The 21,130-nt window shown below is 38.2% G+C and overlaps 3 protein-coding genes across 6 annotated transcripts in view; 1 reads left to right on the forward strand and 2 right to left on the reverse strand.

The window, feature by feature from the left end:
- The window catches only part of LOC113492110 (thrombospondin type-1 domain-containing protein 7A-like), an 83,644-nt gene extending 76,354 nt beyond the window's left edge, over positions 1-7,290 (forward strand). The window contains exons 16-29 of one of the 4 annotated variants that reach the window (XM_026869424.1): positions 110-208; positions 294-394; positions 637-817; positions 1,085-1,246; positions 1,553-1,703; positions 1,994-2,147; positions 2,229-2,317; positions 2,451-2,593; positions 3,009-3,144; positions 3,528-3,701; positions 4,061-4,215; positions 4,591-4,721; positions 5,052-5,142; positions 5,260-7,290. In XM_026869424.1, coding sequence (XP_026725225.1) covers positions 110-208; positions 294-394; positions 637-817; positions 1,085-1,246; positions 1,553-1,703; positions 1,994-2,147; positions 2,229-2,317; positions 2,451-2,593; positions 3,009-3,144; positions 3,528-3,701; positions 4,061-4,215; positions 4,591-4,721; positions 5,052-5,142; positions 5,260-5,302 — 1,810 coding nt within the window. In that variant the 3' untranslated portion in view covers positions 5,303-7,290. The remainder of the gene's footprint in view (positions 1-109; positions 209-293; positions 395-636; positions 818-1,084; positions 1,247-1,552; positions 1,704-1,993; positions 2,148-2,228; positions 2,318-2,450; positions 2,594-3,008; positions 3,145-3,527; positions 3,702-4,060; positions 4,216-4,590; positions 4,722-5,051; positions 5,143-5,259) is intronic. The other 3 variants (XM_026869425.1, XM_026869426.1, XM_026869427.1) reach the window with 3 other exon arrangements.
- A 73-nt stretch (positions 7,291-7,363) lies between these two features.
- LOC113492113 lies at positions 7,364-17,976 on the reverse strand. Its single transcript, XM_026869431.1, has 9 exons — positions 17,741-17,976; positions 17,276-17,431; positions 17,049-17,120; positions 16,887-16,967; positions 16,507-16,633; positions 15,988-16,174; positions 15,635-15,808; positions 15,407-15,479; positions 7,364-7,654 (listed from the first exon to the last, which is right to left on the reverse strand). Exons 1-9 carry the CDS (start codon positions 17,789-17,791, stop codon positions 7,490-7,492), a joined length of 1,086 nt encoding a protein of 361 aa, XP_026725232.1. The 5' UTR covers positions 17,792-17,976; the 3' UTR covers positions 7,364-7,489.
- Positions 12,885-15,291, reverse strand: LOC113492112 (NADH-ubiquinone oxidoreductase 75 kDa subunit, mitochondrial-like). The gene has a single exon (XM_026869429.1). The coding sequence runs from the start codon at positions 15,146-15,148 to the stop codon at positions 12,956-12,958; it is 2,193 nt and encodes a 730-aa protein (XP_026725230.1). The 5' UTR covers positions 15,149-15,291; the 3' UTR covers positions 12,885-12,955.
- Positions 17,977-21,130: the final 3,154 nt, after the last annotated feature.

A 21,130-nucleotide genomic window follows, 5' to 3' on the forward strand; every position in this document is an offset into this window, starting at 1 on the left:
GTAAGTTCCTTGAACTAAGAGAAAATGGATACTACGAGTGGTACTTGGCTTAGTCTAAAATCGAGAGTTATGTCGTTAAACGGAATAAAATATATTGTAATTTTTTCAGGTATTTAGACGCTTCTGATCCGGACATCCCGAACTGCGTTTGCAAAAATGTTTCCTTGGAACTGTTGCCATCTGACTCCGACTGCATCCTTCCTCCTGGGTAAGAAAACTCTTTGATTACACATTATATACCCTAGAAAAACGATCTTTTGATAACTGAATATTCACATATTCATGGCCAACAGAATGGAGTGCGGTGAAGGCAGGTCGCTAAGAGCAGCCAGGTGCATGGTGGGAGGACGAGATGTGCCCATGGATGTCTGCAAGAAATATCATCCACTTACCGGTAAACATTTTTAACAGCCAACATTTTATATATTTGAATACCATCGTTTATTTACAGTAGGTACTACTTAATCAGTCTTTTAAAGATTATTTTTTGCGGTTGGTGTTTGTATAATTCAAGTCACAATCATTGCTATGACCGTTAATTCAAAAAAAGGCCTTTTAGTAAGAAAAGTAGTTCTTCACATAAAATCACTTCTTCCATACATTCTCCCAATACTTACGACCTTTACGTGACCTCAGGTCCAAGTCGTGTCCGCGAGGCATCAACAGACGGCTACTCGTACGACGTCGAGTTCCCGTCGCTCTTGCGCGGCGCGTGCAGCGTGCGCTGCGCCCGCGACTGTGCTGTGGGAGAGTGGGGCGAGTGGGGACCGTGCGCGTCTGAACCTGGGTCTAGGGCGGCCTTCCGGTTCCGTACCAGGTATGCTATTCTATATAAGTAGCTTTTGTTAGCCATGTTATTTACAATTTCGAAGTGTAATGGCACGCGCGTTGCTTTTACAATCGGGAGTGGGCGATGAGATTAATCGTTTCGTACCTAAAAGTAAAAAGCGGAACCCTATTACTGAGGCTCCGCTGTCTACCCGTCACCAGGCTGTATATAAAATTTCACGGAATATTTATTTCTGTGATAAAAACCAATGGCAAAAAGGATGATGATGATGATTTAATCATATCCTATTATCAGGGAGGTGATAGAGGAGGGTTCTGCGGGAGGACGCGAGTGCGGCGCCACGCTGCAGCGCGCGACGTGCGCCGTGCTGGAGCCGCGCTGGGCGCTCGGCGAGTGGAGCGTGTGCGCGCCACCGCGCTCGCTCTGCGGCCGCGCCATCATCAACAGGACGGTCACGTTAGTATACATAGAGATTGTGTGATACAATAGTATCGTGTATAAGGATGAAGGTTTGGAGGAAATGGGCGGGAGAGTCAGTTTTTGAAGTTTTATTCTACTGACACTCGATCTCGACACAGAGTATTCACTCATTCAGAGCAGTGGATTTTACGTCCTCATTTGAAATATATTCCACCACACTTCCAAGTTCAACTATTATTTTTACTTAACTTGTCAATCTGCGGCTCATCGAGAAGATACCATAATTATTAGATGTTACTTCAATATTGCAACTTTGTAATTAATGCTGGGTTTGTTCCACAGTTGTGTGGATGGGTCAGGCGCGACCCTGCCCGAGGCGGCGTGCGAGGCAGCGGGTGCCGGCCCGGCTGCATCACGTGACGCCACCTGCCGTGCGCCCTGCCCCCGGGACTGCGTTGTCAGCTCCTGGTCCGAGTGGAGCCCCTGCGAACAGGTGCCTACTTCTAATCACCAAATCAATTACAATAGCAACTTTTCACGCTAAGTCGGCTGTGCTTTTAACAGCACAGCCGACTTTTAACAACAATCATGAGAACCTCTTATATTTTGTGTCCAAATTATAACCAACCTCAAGTAACTTAAATTCGAGGAGTGTCGGAGATTTAAAATGTGTTTTAACCTTATCGCCCTTGAAACGGTCCTGTGACCCAAATCATTAGTTATTACGTTACTATTTTCTCTAATTTAGTTTTCTAACACTTTTATCCCATACTTATCTTCCAGACAAAATGGGGTGGACGTCGGGATAGGACTCGAGTGGTGCTCCGGCCCGCTGATGACGGTGGCTCTCCCTGCCCTCATCTTGTTGGGGCAGAGCCCTGCGCTCCACATGCCTACTCCTGGCACGTTGCACCCTGGGATGATTGCCAGCCTCTAGGTAAACTTAAACTCTTTATATATGTACATTTCTTGGATCTCAAAGTACAAGGTATAAGTCTAAACCCAATTTTATTTTCAGGTGGTTCTCCGTGTGGTGAAGGCACCAAGAAGAGGGCTGTTAGATGTCTGCGAAGTGATGGAGTTTTCGTCAACGATTCATACTGTCCTGTAAGTATCCACCTTATCTTCTTGAATTTTTTGCCTGTAGTTGTGGTACACCCCAAAAAACTCACCCGAAATGGCTTGTATTCTAAATCCTCAATAATTTTCTGATTGATTTGTTAAAATCGTTGTTATTCAGAACACAACGGCAACTGAAGCTAAAGAGTCGTGGTGCTATGTGCCGTGCGGTGTGGACTGTGAGCTGAGCGAGTGGGGCGCCTGGGACAGCAGCGCGTGCTCTTGTGGCGACGCGCACTCCGCTAGACATATGCGGCGCACCAGGTAACTTATACTAAGTCTACTAACTCATTTGTACGAAATAAGCATTGTTATGGTCAGGAAAATGCTCAACCTGCGCATTCAGGTAAACTCTTATACCGTCTAACCTAATCTATTCCCATTTATTTATCTTGGGGCCATCAACATAGGCTGTAGGAAACTTTATGTACGAAATACACTTTATGTACAAAATGCACTTATTGTTCTTCTTTATTACAAGCTCATTGAAGCCTAAAAATGAGTTCGAATTCTAGCTCAACACCCAATTCACATACTTCTACTAGGTTCTAAGGAGTCCATTTACATTTACCTAAATCGTTATTTTAATTGTTAAAAGCATAAAACTTCCACTGAACACTATTCTAATTGTTAGAAATAGTAAATAGATCCGAATCACCAGTATGTTTTTACATAACAGGCAGCACCTGACAGCGGCGGTATGGCCGGGCCGTGCCTGCCCGCCCACCGAGCAGCGGGCGCCGTGTCCCCGCGATCCTTGCCTCAGACTTGTCGCTAGACCTTCCCTAGGGTGCCACATACAGGTAAATAATGAGGTAATGTGGATGATTTCTTTGCTTTTTATTTATTAAAGGTTCAGCTTTTGCGAACAGATAATCTTTGTTATGGGATTACAGGACAATTACCTATACATTGCAAGTTTACACAAAAATATTTTTTGTTTAGATTCGACATAAAACATGCATGTACGCATATGTACAATTTTCTCACACTGTTTACTACAATTTATGTTTGATTTCATACTTCATTGTCGGAGATAAAAGATTTTTGACGAAAAAAGTTGCCTAATCCTTAATATCATCATTGGTAATGATCTTAAGAGCCACCATGGAAACCGGTCGGCTCAAGCGTCATTTTAAATCAAGAAAAGCTTGAAACGTCTCTCTTATCTACTGAATGACGTCTGATCCCTGTTCAGCAGACATCAGCGGGCGCGGAGGCGGAGCGCGCGTGCGGGTGGGGTGTGAAGGTGTCACACGCGCGCTGCGAGCTGGCCGGCGCCGGGGATGACTCCACCGAGGCGTTCCTGCAGCCCTGGCGCTGCGCCGCTGTGCTGCCCGGCAGGATCGTCGCACCGCCTATGCATTACCAGGTACAGTAGTACTGCATGTTCGGGTGAGACTTAAACTTGGCTCGACACGCTACCCCGTGTCTAGATTGAGTGGTAGAGGTTTTGATTTTTAAGTTAATGAATTAAGAGTAAAGAGGTTTGTAGTTTCTAATTTATCAAGATTAACCTATGACTGTAAAATTGCTAGAAAGTAGCTCTACTTTCGAGCTTTCAAATTCTAAAAAAATATAAGGACTAATGGGACCGGTACAATTTTATGCGGATTTTGAATTTTATGAGACCACAAGTACTCCATAAAAAAACTAAGGTTTATTTAATATTTCGACGCCAAAAGGTTATTTAATTATATTTACTGCATTGATAAGCATCTATCTTTTCAGGAGGACGAAGTATGCGAGGTGGAGTGCGGTTGCAAGCAGTCGGAATCGGGTCAGCCTGGCCCGTGGGGAGCGTGGGGCGCCTGCCGCGGCGGGGCGCGATCGCGCACGCGACAGCTGCTCGTGCCCGCCAGGAGGGCCTGCAGCATCCCATCCAGGTACCAGTGCCTTGATGTATAGCTTCAACATTTTTAAACAAACTTCTGTTTTGTGGGTGGATTATAGGATTGCCATTATAAAAGCGAGACGGCGCACTACAATTCATGCTATGGTATTTTTTTCGACAGTAGCAATAACCCTACTGCTTTAATAGCTAGTAGCTTCCGAAGCCTAGGTGATCGTCCCTAGGCTGCGGAATGAATTCTAAAATGTCTAAACCACAAACAAAATTACGACTTCCTCTTATTTCAATTAACTTAAGCTAATGTTATTTCTTTGCCACGCTATAAAATCACTGCCAAATTATTATTTTTTTTAAATTACACACACTTTTCTTCCTAAAACATTTGATCACACCAAATAATATTATTCAGATACGTGACTATTGAATGGGCGAACTGCACCGGCGAGATGGACGAGATCCCCGACCTGCTTGCGGTGGAGCCGCGCGACGACAAGCCGCGCCTCGCCTCCAACCAGGACGTCTACCACGACGGATACATAGGTAACACGCCAAATACCATACTTAACTGCAAGCGGGCTGAGAAGATGTGACTTGTATGAAACCCCCCGCGACTCAAGAATTAAACGTAGTACGGGAGTCGTGTTAAAAAAGAAAAAGAAATGCCTTAACAATAATTTGGGAATCGATTACTGCTGTATCCCAGTGATCTACATAGGCATTTTTCCGTATTAGGGAATGCCTGAGATGTAGGTTCATATCGAAAATCTAATCTACTTTACTACTTCTATGTACTGGAGATCGCGAGACAAATCGCTTATTTAAAATTTTGACAATTAATTACTTTAATAATTTTGATTGTCTGTTGTCCAGAGGGCAGCACCTCGGTTCTGGCTGTGGTGTGGACGGCAACCATCGTGCTCAGCTTCTACGGAGCATACATGCTGTACCGCGGATTTATCAGGTAACCTAAAAATCTATTATTCATATTCTTGCCAATACGCGACGCAAAAATGTCTATTAAAATCACGTTTTTAGTCCAAAAAATATTTTTAATTTAAATTTGTCTTCATAATTTCAGATGCCTGAGGAGTAGAAAAATGAAGTCGATCACCAAAGTGTAAATGAGATGCAGGTATACATGTGACTCGCTCGCACGCGCGGCCCGCGTGTCGCCACACTACACACGTGTGTGTTATGTTACTGTTACAGATCTTCTTATTATTGCAATCTTACAATAATTTGCAAGTCTACTAACCTTGAGTTCACTCTAACTTGGTTCAACTTTCAACATTATAAACTAAGTTCGCTGGTTTGATTCGCGTCAGTTAATTTGCGAGTTCTAAACGTGTAGCCGTTGTAATAGTCTACTGTGTCCACATTACTGTCAGTTGGTACACCTAGTCATATATCAGATGATAGCCAGCAAAGAGTCTGTCCGCAGGAGTGCTTCCATGTTTTTACTACGTATATAAAAGTAATGCTTTAGACGGTGTTTTTATAAATCAACGCTAAACGGTTAGCTGCAGCGTTGGTCGGGCTTTTTGATTGACAATATACTCGTTAGTTGTAATACTAGCTAGCTACGCCCGTAGCTGTCTCGGTAGACAAGTATGACGCCTTCTATTCGAGTTCATAAGGATTAGCCCCTTCTAGGTTTCCAGATCATTCGACCGTCGAGAACTTAATAATTTAATTCTCATGGCGTATGAGAATTACATAGTCGTCCGATATCTTAGCGATAGGATCTTATAGCCATTAATATTGTCATTACTTGGCTACGTAATAACTAATTAACATTTTTTTTTCTAAAAGTAAGAATCTGCTTCATGATGTTTGCGGTTTTAATTACCGATTAACTTCTTTCGAATGTATATTCAAACATGTTTATATTATCAACGCAAACTGCAAATATATTTTCATGACTCTTTCTTGTGACTCTACCTGTGGACTCTACTATTTTTGTAAAACAGTCTTTTTACAGTAATATTTTTTCGCACAAATAATGACATAAACATAAGTTCTTCGCTTAGTTTATTTACTGTAATTAATATAATACGATAAGCATTTTATGATACCGTAATGTAAGTCGACGGATGACTGCAAGTACTGACCGGTGAGGACTTGCGTAGAGCTGCGCTCGCGCTCCAGCGACCAAGTAACACGTGACACATCAAGCCACATATCAGCATAATTTTAAACAATCGTGGTAATTACTATGAAATTTCTTCTGTGCCCAAACAAAAATAACTCCAAACAGGATAAGAATAATCCACGTATTAATAGAAAAACAAAGTCACGTGCAGAAGACATTTCATATATCGCTTTATATCATCCAAGTAGAGCTTTGGCGCACAAAACTACCTATATGAATAGTGTATAAGACCTATTATTAACTGATCATACCGTTTTGAGATAATAATCGTGTATAACACTTTTTTGTAGATTTTGCATTTAAGCCCATGTATTGTGACAAGTATTTATAATGTGAGTGTGTTGTAATCTTATAGGTTTTCATTTCCATTTTCATACTTCTTTCGTACTCGTCTGTCCAGTTTCATACATCTTCCATCGTTACTACTTCATCGAATTCGTTTAGCTCCTACTTGTTATAATTTGTCTGTTTGTACATTTGTATAGTATTGTTAAGTTTATGTAATCGAGTATATTATCCTTGGCTACGTCTTGTTCCTTCATGACAATATTGAGAATGTTATATATATCGTATTCTAAACTATCGACTATCATCTTCACTGTACTTTCCATTGCTGTCCTTACTTGTACTATCCTTTATCTGTCAATACTTTATCAACCCAATGTATTTGTAACCGTATATTTATTACGCCATTACGAGATATTGATGTGAAACATGATAGTTAAGGAATCGTGTTAGACAATACAATATTTGATATTTAATAAAATTTGATTGTGTTTTTATAGATTTGATCTTTATTCAAATTATCCCTCTATGCTATACCTATAGTAATCCATCCAGTTGGTGACAATCACCTTCCAGGTGGTAGGGTGAGGTTTACCAGATAATAAACTACCTAAAATATATTTAATTTACATACCAAATCAACATCACAATATTTTACAGTAAAATATAATCATAATATTAAACAACTTCCACACAACGCCATCTAGCCTCAAACGATAAATTACACTGAACCAAAGATAGTGCTCATCACACAAACATTTGATCTAGATGGGAATCGAACCCAAGACATCCGGTTTAGCAGTCAGGGCCCCTCACCACTAGACCAACAGGCCAGTCATCTGTTGGTCAATATTAACATGCTACTATCATGTCATTTCATAGTGCCATTCAGACTTGTCAGAGCTCTCGGCACGTATTTCAATTCGGCCAGGCCCTTCTGGACGATGGAGTTGACCCTGGCAGCGCGCAGGTCCTTCCTACAGCTCGAAACGTCTCTCTCAGCTGCCTGCAAATTCTCCAGGTTATTCAGAAGCACCTGGAACAATCATAGGATCTCCATAGTTCGTGCATGTCATATCGGTATACTTTTCATGATGGATGAATAACAGGTTTTTTTAAAGAGTCTCGAGATTACTTCAAAGCTGTACTGACCTTATAAAGTATTTCACCACAATTATGGCAGTTTTTTACTATTTGATATAGATTTCTTATTTTTGACTAGAATACTTGAAAAATAATTTGCAGTGCGTGTGCCCAAGCTATTAAAACGCATGAGTTTCAAAAAAATGCTCCTGTAAGATACCTGCTAGAAAATAAAAATTAAATCATGACCCACCCGAACTCAAACCAAATTCAAACGTTGCCATGGTCATTTGCCAAACTCTTTCGTTTATAAAATGTTGTTTAACTGTATGGATAAAAGCTCCCTTCAAAATAGTGAAATAAAGTTTGTTTACATTACCATAATACAGTGACAAAACTATTTCAAAGCAATTTTAAATAACTAACAGAATAAACTAACGTTTTAACGTACAAAACTATTATTTAGTGCGTACAGAACAACAATTTCACGCACAACGATTAAGGACGGATGGCCCGGAGGATTTGATACTCTACCTTAAGTGTCATGAAATGGCGTAAGTTCAAATCCGGCGAAAGATCAAACTCTTTTTGTGAGTTCCTGCTGCTTACTAACAAATTATAAGGAATTTATAAGTCAGATTTGATTTTAACAATAAACCATTACAATGTCGAAAAACATTAATAAATCTTTTAACGCTCAGGAGGAATTTGTAACATTTCGTAAACATGATAAACGTGTGAATAAGAGTATTTCGGATGAAGAATCATTCCTATCGTCAAAATCTGAAAATGTTAGAACTCGGAGTCTACCAGATTTATCCACGCGCTGCGACGAAAGTGTACTTGAATTAAAAGAAGAAATATGTACATTGAAAAAACAATTAGAAACTACCTGTGAAGAAATAAATAAATTAATTATAGAAAATAATAACTTAAAAATGAAAATAACTGATCTTGAACACAACATGAACATATTTAATAAAGTCACGTCAGATAATTTCAACAACGTCCAGAATGTTAATATATCAACCATAAAGAAACCTCATCGTAGAGTATCGCGTAATCTCTTCACACCGAAAAACAAAACAATTAATACGAGCTCACCTACGGAGAAGCTGAACTCAGATACTTCAAATATTCGTAATTTATCAGTGAACAAATATGAAAGCAGTTCTGAAAGCCCACTGAAGAAAAAGCTTTTTATTCTTGGAGGTCAACAGTGTGTGGACTTGGCTTCACAATTAATTAGATTAAGACATAACACCCAATTTGAACATTATGACATTTTCTCTTTTACGAAACCCTATGCTAAGACAGAAGAAATTGTTAAATATTGTTATACATTAAATCAGTCAAGAATTAACAACTTCATACTATGTGTAGGGGAAAATGATACGAATGTCACGAACATCTTTTTAGAACTAGCTGCTGTGGTAAAACTACACAAAAATTCCAAATTTTTTATACTTAACGTCAATAATAATAAATACTTAAATAAATTCAAGTTAAACAGTATGTTAAAGACGTTGTGTTATAACACACCCAATTGTAATTTTATTCATTGTTTAAATGTTACTAAGGCCCAATATCACGTTAACGTTTGTAAACAAATTAATTTACTGTTAGATTCCGAATATTATGAGCAAAATTACATAAAAAACATTAAAACTATAATAAGTGGTCGAAATTCCTCAAATAAGATATGCATGATAAAATCAATAGACAATACTTCAAAACAACTATTTACCAAACAAGAACCAAAAATTGGCACGATTCCCTACTACTTTAAAACTATATGTTCATCTGATAACACTGTGGTAGAAAAATCGCCTATTCAAATTACAACGCAATGTTTTCGTCAATAACAACAAAAAATATAGTACAACATTGGTTCATCAAAATATAGCAGGGCTCCTAAACAAAACTGAATCTATTGAGTTATGTATTGAAGAATTAATAGAAAATGGATACGATTTAAGCTTTTTTTGTATAAGTGAAACTTTTGTTAGAAGGGGTGATGAACCTAATATTAAATTTAAGCATCTAAAACTGGCCTCAGGATATTACAGGGCCAAAGAGAAACGAGGAGGTGTATGCATACTTATTAAGAAATTAATAGAATTTAAAGTCATCAATGTATGCCTAGAAATATCTGCAGACAAAGTTTTTGAATGTTGTGGCATTGAGATTCCATCATTTAAATGTATAATTATATGTATATATAGAACACCGAACTCTCCTGTCAACATATTTTTTAATAAATTAGATTTGCTTTTACACAAACTAGCTTTAAAAATGAATAAACACAAAGTCATATTATGTGGCGACCTGAATATAGATACTCTTAAAAATAATAATGTAACGGAAGATTTAAAAAATCTATTAAATAATTATAATCTCAAACTACATATTAATGAACCAACTCGAAAACACAGTTGTATAGACCACATAGCTAGCAATATTAAAGAAGTTAATGGTGCCTTGTTCAATTTTCATTTATCTGACCACAACACTTGCCAAACACTAAGCTTTGAAGTAAAGAAACCAATACACTCGTTAAAATACTGGTATATAAATCAAAGAAACTATTGTAAAAGTAATATTGAGAAATTTCGTGATTGCATTAAAAATATTTCATGGGAAAAAGAGATTGAAGATGAAAGTTTTAACAGCATGTTTAACAATTTTCATGATCTATTATGTCTGCTATTTAATCTCTGTTTCCCACTAGAGAAATGCAAAATTAAAAGAGGCGATCTTGCCCCAAAGTGGATTACCAAGGGCATAAGAATAGCAAGTAAGAATAAAAGAAAATTAATAGATAATTATTACCGACACAAAACTTTACAAGATAAAGTTAAATATAATAGGTATTCCAAGTTGCTAAAGAAGTGTGTACTATCGTCAAAGAAAAACATCAACATGGCCCATTTACTTAAATCAAAAAGCAAGAGTAAAGCTACATGGGAAATCATTAAAGGGGATGAGCATAATTACATAAAAAATAATAATATTGAATGGATAAATGATAATGGCACAAAAGAAGATAAACCTTTAAAGATAGCCAATATATTTAACAGTTTCTTTATTGATGCAGCGCAAAATAATGCATCTCCAAAAAAAAAGAAACCTATTAACTATTTTAAAAATTTTAATGTACAATCATCCATGTTTTTAACTCCCTGCTCTGAAAGCGAAGTTATACGTGTCATATATTCTTTAAATAATACTAAATCAGTTGGCTACGATTCTATTAATACAATTATATTGAAATCTTGTGTCAAAGAAATAACTCCAATTATTGCACACCTAGTAAACTTATCTTTCGAACATGGAACCTTTCCTGATAAACTTAAAACATCTATAGTTAAACCATTGCATAAAAAAGATGACCGTCATGACGTTAGTAACTATAGACCAATAACACTCATTCCTATTCTATCCAAAGTATTTGAGAAAACGATGCATAGTAGAATTACAGAATTTGTCACAAAGTATAATATTTTAAGATCAGAACAGAATGGTTTCCAAAGAAACAAATCGACTACACTTGCTGGGTTTTCACTCGTACGCAGCATAACCAAGTATATTGACGCAAAAGTACCAATAACCGCCATATTTTTCGATATGTCTAAGGCTTTTGACTGTGTGGACCATAAAATTCTACTATATAAATGCGAAAAGTACGGTATCAGAGGTCCAGCACTGTCATGGATTGAAAGCTACCTAACAAATAGAAAGCAATGCGTTGAATTATCAAATATCAATAAAAATCTAGAAATGGAGAGTTATAGGTCAACATACATTGAAAGCAAATATGGCGTGCCACAAGGCAGTGTATTGGGACCATTGCTATTTATTATTCATATAAATGATTTACCATGCGCCATAAAACACCAGTCAGTACTTTTCGCCGACGATATATCAGTTCTCATTCCCTACACCGATAAGTCATTAACATATGAGCAGGAAATAAATTGTACAATTAACTCTATCATCTACTGGCTAGAACATAATAATCTTCGAGTCAATGCTACTAAAACAAATTATATAGAATTTAAAAATTATAAGACAAAATCACAAAAATTAAACATTATCTGTAACGGCAATAAATTATTAGAAGTACAAGATACAAAATTTTTAGGTATAACTATTGATCAAAATTTGAATTGGAAACTACACGTTAAAAATCTCTGTAAAAGAATTAATCAATTTATTTATGCATTACGTAAACTTCAGCATACTGCGGGTCCTAATGCTGCACGTGTGGCTTATTATGGTTTTGTTGAATCTAGTCTTAGATATGGATTGCTATTGTGGGGTAACTCGACAGATGCTAACAGAGCATTTCTTACCCAAAAAAAATGCATTCGAGCTTTATGTAATGTAGGTCCTCTTGAAAGCTGTCGAACTCTGTTTAAGGAAAAGAAAATATTAACATTAACGGGGTTATATATACTGGAGATTTGTGTTTTTGTTAAAGCAAATCCAGAACATTTCTTTTCCGTACAAGAAAATCAACCCAATGTCTCAAAAAGAGATCCAACGCGTCTGTTGATGCCGTCATGTAGAACTGCATTATTCCACAAAAACTGTCTCATAACGTGCATTAAGGTATTTAATAAGATTCCGAAAGATATACGGGAACTACCATTACTGCAAATGAAACGTAAAATAAAGCACTATTTATTAAACAATGTTTATTATGACCTTAAAGAGTTTTTCGACCACAGATTTTAGTACCTACAGCATTTATGATTATTAATTGCGTGATATTGCACCTAAGTATATTATTACGCTAAGACTGAATTACCTCATTGTAATATAATTTACTTAACTTTCATTAATTTTATCTATTTTTTTTTATCTATATTTAAATAACACCGTGTCTGGTGTTCATACTTTCGCATGCTGCGTAAGGCATAATGTGTGGAACTAAATTTGGCTTAAATACTAACATCTGTCTGTACCCATATTTAAAGCGAAATAAATGATTTGATTTGATTTGATTTGAACACATCAGATTAGATCTATCTTTTGTTATCAGATAAATTCTTATTAAAAAGACATTTGCCAAATTAAGAAAAAAAAACAGTTTTCAAATAACAATGTCGTCACCATGGAAATGTTTGTTTGCGCGAAAATCCACCTTATTGTATTTGAAAAATAAGAAAACAGCCAAAAACATTCATCACGTTTCTTTGGTATCAGTTTCAATAAAAATACACAAAATCTATAAATAAATAAATCTCAACTACGCAGGAAAATAATGCGAATTTTCAAATTCTTGTGCTGCTTTTTGAGTCTTCACCATCGTAGGCGAGTTATATGTAAACACATCCGAACAATAGTAATCTGCCATTTTCTTCATATCCACATCCAACGTTTCGCATCCGCCAGCCACTGGGTTAATCATTTTCGCAACTAACTTTGGGAACAATTTTGCTTGATAACTACCTAGACAAGTGAAATTAGGGCTGATCTGAACCAATCTCGTACATAAGGAACTATGATCGCTGTAAAACAAACACAAACAACAGAACTCTGCAAGAGCGCGGATGATCTTCCAGTCTTGTCTCGCCTTCCCCGGTGGCGTGACAGCAGGCATCGCAAACTGAGATCGACACTCCATGTTCAAATAAATTCCACCGGCTTCAGTATATGCACTCCCAGGCAAAATCAAATTGGCAAATTCAGCACCTCGGTCTCCTTGGAATCCTATGTAGATAATTTTACAAGACGTGGGTGGATTCCAGTCATAAAAAACATCGTCAGCTCCTAAGGAAATGATAACCTTCGGTGGAGTCTTTTTCAAAACTTCCAATGCCCCGGGTTTCCATCCCGCTTCCAAAGCGCCAGCGAAACTTGCCTCTCTAGTTACTATATTTATTATACCCCAGCCTTTAGGAGCAAATTTTAAGGACGCTGCTAGTTTGGCGACAGCATTCATAAGCTTTGTACCAGATTCAGTTTCTAATTGTGTGATTCCAACAAATATAAGTGGATTCTTAGCGGGCAACATAGGCTCATTAGCTTTCGGCAAAGCGGCAGGGCTATCACCTAAGTATGTAACGTGGTAATTATATTCACATTTTGGACCGATCACGAATATATCAGCTTCATTCGTTTTGTAAGCTTGACGAATCCACATGTTTAAAATAGGTGCTTCAAAACGTGGATTTGTACCTATTAATAATATTTTATCAGCATGGCAAATGTCTTTCATATTTATAGTCAGCGAATATGCAGCCCTAAGGTCAATGCCAGATCCAGTGTAATTAAGTCCTCGCTCCACGTAAGTGTTCTCACATCCCAGCATGTTCAGGAAATCTTTACAAGCCACCAAAGTTTCCACATTTGTGTGAGGCCCAGCTATCGCCATCACACTATCTGGAGGAACAGCTCTTATAATTTCACTGGCTTCCTTAAGTGCAATGTCCCATTCGAGAGGACAACAGCAAGAGCCCGCTTTCTTCATGGGCGTTACTAACCTTTGCATCTCCAGTGAATCGATTGCCCACCTTCCCTTATCTGAAACCCATTCTTGATTTATTTCTTCATGTTCACGTGGTAACACGCGTAGCACGCGATCAAACCGATAGTTCAATATAATATTAGTCCCAGTTGCGTCTGTCACATCTATAGAGTTCGCTTTTTTGAGTTCCCAAGATCTAGCCTTGAACTTGTAAGGGATATTGGTCAGAGCTCCAACGGGACATAAATCGACGATATTTCCGGATAGTTCGGAAAGAAACAATTTATCAACAAAAGTACCAACGAGCATGTCATGACCGCGTCCGGTTGATCCTAAAACTTCAACACCACATATCTGAGCACCGAACCGAATGCACCTGGTACAATGTATGCAGCGATTCATCTCCGCGCGTATCAATGGGCTTAAAGTTTTATCTTCAACAGCTCTTTTACCTTCAAAATGTATGTCTGTGAATCTAGAACGATCATTTCCAAATCTAACAGTAATATCCTGTAGGTCACACTCGCCTCCTTGATCACATATAGGACAATCTAAAGGATGGTCGACGAGTGTAAACTCCAAAACAGACTCTTGGGCTTTTTTTACAGTTTCAGAGTTTGTGCGAATCTTCATGTTTTTAGTGACGTTGAGAGCACAAGCAACTTGAGGCTTCCATGCGCCTTCGACCTCGATGAGGCACATCCGACAATTACCTGCTATGGACAGGCGTTCATGGTAGCAGAAAGAAGGTACGACCACCTTCGCGTCGCGTAGAGCTTGGGATGCCGTATAAAACGACGGGACGGTGACAGGGGTTCCATTTATAAATATTTGTACCGTTTGTACAGCATTCTGTCTTATTTGTGTGTTCTGATAGCTGTTCGGGAATTTCAAAAGTTTGCTTGAAAGTCCTTTAAACATCTCCTTTTCAATACTAAAAATACGAGAAAGACGTTTTTCAAGATGAAACATAAAATAACGGATTTGATTTGTGTCACTGTAGACTGTCAAAATATTTTAATTAAAAAATATATTGTCAGGTTATTTAATACATTCACTTAAAGAGGTTCCATGCAAATAATTTAGGTCCACTTGTCTGGTAATCTCAGTTTTTCGTTTGTTAAATATAGCTTATGCTGCGTAGCCCTGTGACAGCAACAAAACTGATCCAGGGTCGTGTTTACTGTTTTATTGAATATTACCTGTATTAATAAATAAGTAAGTACCAACCTGATGTATTGAATCAATTAACAGCACTAAAGCTTCTTTGAACTGAAAAAATATTTCAGTCGCTCTCTGACACCTGCGAACATATAATCATTCATTACTAGATCGAATACTTCAATAGTTTAACGATTTTTATGACGTAAGTAGTGAGTATATCATTGCAGTAAATGATGGACGATGTAAGCAAAAATTCGTTATTTTTCTATTGAAGATACATTCGGATTAACCTACTTGTGGTCGTGAACGGCATCTGTAAATGCGTAGTCTAAAGCTAAGCGGAGAGCTCGCGCGGCTCGCGGTGCGGCGGGCGCGGCCAGCACGCGGCGCGCTCCCCGCTCCGCACAGCGCGCCCCCACCAGCAGGCTGCACGCGTCCGCGCAAGCCGCCGTGCGCTCCCACCCACTCCTAAATAACAAAATAGGTACCTATATATCTTCTGGCAAGCCTTGACTCCTAATCTTATTATGAATATTAACCACTAAATCTGAATAACTATATTCTGGATTATAGTCAACAGTCGCTGTCAATCGCACGCAATGAGTTGAACTATCTGTATATTCCAGCCACTTCATCTTTCTACATACTTTCCAACCGAAGTAAGTTTCCAGGCCGGTAATGCATCGTCCACCAGTCGGACGGCGGCGTGCGCGTATTCTGCAGCGGCTCGGAGCCGCGCGCTCACTGCGGCCAGCGCGTCACGAAGTCCTATCGCTTTGGTTAAGGCTCCCTCTTGAGGAGAACCTGGACGAATACTGTTACCCCATACTGTTTCTACAATTATAAAGAAAAAAATATATAATGTTAACCTTCTACATTAGACAATTACGAAGAATCTAGGTTGATTGAATGAAGTTGTTATCAAAATTGGCAAAATTACCAGTCATGAAGTATTTATTCTGAAGTTTCGAATGAACTCATCTTTCGCGTAGATGAATATTATTATCGATATTTTTTTTGAAGAATAAAATCTGGTCTTTGAAATGTAACCCTGTATAAGTACCTAGCTAAGATTTGATGCGCTAGATTTTTAAGAAGCCATCAGCAACAAAAGTTATGACAATGTTATTTTGTCAGGTACATGATATTAACTTGCCCCTGTTTACCCAACAAATGCTGCAACTGTGCGTACAGGGACCGTATGCGTAAGATTTGAGCGTGTAGGACACGGCGCTCTCGCACCAGCTCCGAGTAACGAGTTCGCAGCCAATTTAACTCTAGACGACGCATCTCCTGAAAAACAGGACGTTAAATTGAAAATGTTCAACAAAGCAGGGGCAAGGGCTTGCTACGATGTGGTGCTGATCTACGACGGATTGCCGAAAATAAAGAGAAATATACTGTGCAATATTTAACTCGATACAATACGAAAAATGTTGTGCAATTTTAGATAAGAATTTAATATGCAAGCCGGAACGTAAATGTATCTGGTTGATGTTTTTTATTGTAGATATATTTGTGTTCAAAGAAAACCACACCATCATACCTTTCTATTAACATTTGCAACGAAGTCTTCATTTTCCGAAGCCAACATTGGTCGCCTGTAGAGATCTAAACCTATAAACAACTAAAAAAACGTATCTCAATTAAATTCAAATAATTCAGATGAAGCAATATATATTTACATATTGATGTAACGTAAACTTACCTGATGAATGGTTTTAGCATAGGCATCTTTATTCGCAGCAGGCGTTGTAATGTCTTCAAACGACTTGATTTCCTAGAATTAACGTTTTAGTATAGGCATTTGTAACATAGGTAATAGTATCTTTTTTCAATGCATGGCATGACTTCAACAGCTCTGTGTTTATATTCAATAATTTACCTTTTTGGTAAGGCGGGACACCCCTCCCTGGGGGAATATTCAATAGGTACCTGCTCTATGCTCTCCAATTCAGCAGAGACGACTGCCAGTCTTGCGGTGGGTTGAGTTCTCTCGCTCCTTTCTATTTCCTCGTCAAGCCTCGACAGCGCCACAAGAACCGTCTCATTCTTTTTCAGGGTCGACGACTTCTTTTGTGCTTCGGAATTCTATAATAAAATTGAATATAAAAAACACTTTCCATTCTTCCTTCGTTATTCATAATTCTTCCTTGGCTATTCGGGGTCTTATGAGCTCTTCGAACTTCGTGGGTATGTTACTTCGGAGTTCTACCGATTGTAGTTGCAGAAGCATTTCAGCACACTTTAAAGCATTGTATGGTGTCTGGGTTGTTTTTTTAAAATATTACTTAAACAAGTACTGGCAGGCCGGAAGAGAGTAGAAAAATACCGATAAATCTCAAAATCCAATCTAAATTATAGAAAGAAGAAACTTAATAAATATACTAAACATCTCACAGGTGTAATAGTTGGTCCGACGATTTTGTTAGTACTCGCCATGCACCCCATCCCGCACCATTACCACTGAAGACTAAACCTACAACTGCTCACTCCTAAATACTGCAGAAAATGGGCCAAGGATACTACGTGACGACGGTGTTGTCAAACTTTCTTCAGGTATTCAAAGCAAAAATGTTGCGGACAATAGGGCAACGCGCGGCGCGGTACCGTGATAACTACTTTTTTAAATTATTACAAGACTAGCTTGTGCCCGCGACTTCGTCCGCGTGGAATAGTGACTTCCGGCAGAAAAGTATAGATAGCTGTGTCCGCGACTCCGTCAGCGTGTAACTCCTTGTGTATTAAGTTAATGTATTGGTAATATTTATTATTATTATTTATATTGGTAATATTGTTTAGATCACGTTCACATAAGGCTTAACCCTTTATAAGACACAGAACTTAAAAATATTTATAGCTTTTAAACTTTATAATAATGTGTTAAGGTTCAAATTCTGGTGGCAATATAAGTACCACTGCCTTATAAAGGTAAGGTAAAGGTACCTATAAAACGAAAATACTTTAGTGCAAAGCTTCCGGGTAAACTATATTGAAAGTTGACCCGTCCGGCACGTGAACATAAAGACTTTTAGAACTGCTAACACGGGAAAGAGCAACATACAACTGACCATGTGAGAAACAACTGACACTGAGATCTACTCCAGCAACACGAAAAGTCTGCCCTTGAGCCTTGTTAATTGTCATTGCATAACACACCGATACTGGGAATTGCGTCTTTTTAAATTGGAATGGAAAATTATTTGGTATTAAGGGTATTCTGGGAATAAAGACGGTTTCTCCTGCACCGCAACCTGTTAAAATTTGAGCCTCGATTATATTTTGTTGCAACTGGGTTACTTTTAGTCGAGTTCCATTGCAAAGTTGTGGTGGTTTTAAATTTCGGAGCATAATAATCGGTATCCCAATTTTTAAACAAATTTCATGAGAGGGAAGTCCGGGCATATTTAAAGAATTTAAAAATTCTATCGGGTAATTAGTGGCTTCTTGTTCATCGACCATTCTAGTTATTGATCTATAAACTTTGCTTTCCCCCTGTATATTCGACAGTATTTTGTTATTGATCTCAGATGCCTGGTCATTGCGAGAAGTTAAAATAGATCTTTCGCATAGCCAAGAATTGTCCCTATTTAATATATTTGTTACGTCACCGTAAACCGACGATATAAGATGTGGTTGAGATTGCACCATACAACATAATTCAGGCGTCAGTATAAGTTTTCCTTGGTGTAGTTGTGGATAGGTACCTTCACCAATCTTTAATAATGTGTCAGAAAATTGACTATCATCCGGGTTATCTCCAGTTCTCACTCGCATATTTATAGTTAAATGCACCGATTGTATATCTCGCCATAAATAAGAGCTTTTCAGGCAAGCCCTAACCTCATCAGCTCGGGTTCCCCGTGGTATTACCGGTAAGGTTTGTCGGAAATCACCACAAAATAAAACCGTGATACCGCCCATTGGTCGATCATTTTATCTTATATCCCTTAAAGTTCTGTCTACCGCTTCTACTCCTTTTCGATGGGCCATCGTACATTCATCCCATATGATTAAACTACACTCGCGTAATACCTTAGCTTTGTCGCTATTTCTTGAAATACTACAGGTTGGATTTTCCGTGCGATCTAAATCAATTGGTATTTTAAACATACTGTGAGCAGTTTTACCTCCTGGTAGCAATGTTGCAGCTATCCCTGATGAAGCTACGGCAAGAGCAATTTTACGCTGATTTCGAACATAAGCCAATATTAATTTAGTCAAAAAGGTTTTTCCAGTTCCTCCAGGTGCATCTAAAAACCATATTGTTCCCAAATTATTTTGAACACTATTGCACACGCGGTCATAAACTGAACGTTGTTCTGCAGTCATCATTGGGACACCGTTTTCTAATGTTGTCAGCAGTTCCGTTAAATTGTAACCAATCTCTGCGGAATATTCCCTATTAGTTACCTCTCCGACTGAGGTTGGTGTTGGCAAACCATATTCACAGAGTGATTTACCGCCTACTGCTGTTAAGTCATCCTGAAGAGCTAATAAGCACTGATTTATGGCAAGATCACGGAAATTATCATTAGTTGTGCCTTCATCATTGTTAGGTATATTTCTAAGAAAGTCTTCTGAAAATTTTTCTTTATATTTTTCCCATAATGTTACAGCTTCTGACAAATTACAAAATGTGAGTAATGTTACAAATAAATGGCGTAACCGTCGTGGATTATCACTAACACAGGATTCTGCTAAAGCGTCATCCCAATGCTGATCATTTTCAAGCAAATGACGCGCTTGGCAAGCTGCTTGATAAGTGGGATAAACAACATCGTCTACTTTTCTCAAATCTATAAATGAGGTTGGTCCTCGCACGGTATGTAATAATAATCGCAAATAGAAACACTCAGCGTTGTTAGGATGAACGGTGTACACTCTACCAAGAACATGTTCTTTAAAAATACCTGACTCGCCATCTACAGGCCTGCCACGGCGTCTTCGATTAAAGACACCCCGTTGCTTATCGTAGGTATAATACGATGGAACTTCCTCATACAAAAGAGATTTTGCAAAATCATCAGTTTGGTAAAGTCGAAAGAATGCTAATAAACTTGTTTGTCTAGGGTTCTCTAACCGTTCTGTGACATTTTCGGCGTTGAAATATATACGTTGGCCGCCTTCAAGATGAACATCCAGATGAGTCACAGGTGGATATCTTTCGTGAATGTTGAAACTTAAGATCCGCCACACAGCTTCTGAAGAACTTATATATCTGCCTGACTGAAATCTTGTAACTTCATCATGTTCATTTCTCAAAGCAAATGTAGCTTGGTCACTGCCCTTATTAATATACTTACAAATATATTTTATTGACTCTACACTATTACACATTTCAACATTTATGTGAGCTTGAAATGCTCTGGACAACACAGGAGAATACGGAACGACCCACCTATTATCTAAAGTAACTTGTTGTCCAGACACTCGCTTTTCAACAGTAAAACCATCATTATCTCTTGAACGGCGACGATATAATGGGTATCCATCATGTCCTGTTACAGTGCCATCCACTAAGGCTTTTGGATATCTTTTAGTGCAACGACCGTCTTGCATGCAAGGAGAATTCCCGTTAAACGAACCACATGGACCATGTATCATATGAGTTTTAACAATGTCGTATAACACGGGATCTGCAATCGGACTTGGAATTTCAGCACTGATTAAACTGTCTACATCATTAGGTCGAACCTTATCTTTTAACCAAAGCAGGATATGTGCGTGAGGTAAGCCGCGTTTTTGCCATTCAATACTATACATATAACACAATACTTCTCCAAAAAT

This window comes from Trichoplusia ni, chromosome 3 (genome assembly GCF_003590095.1).
Source record: "Trichoplusia ni isolate ovarian cell line Hi5 chromosome 3, tn1, whole genome shotgun sequence".
Classification (NCBI taxonomy): Eukaryota; Metazoa; Arthropoda; class Insecta; order Lepidoptera; family Noctuidae; genus Trichoplusia; species Trichoplusia ni.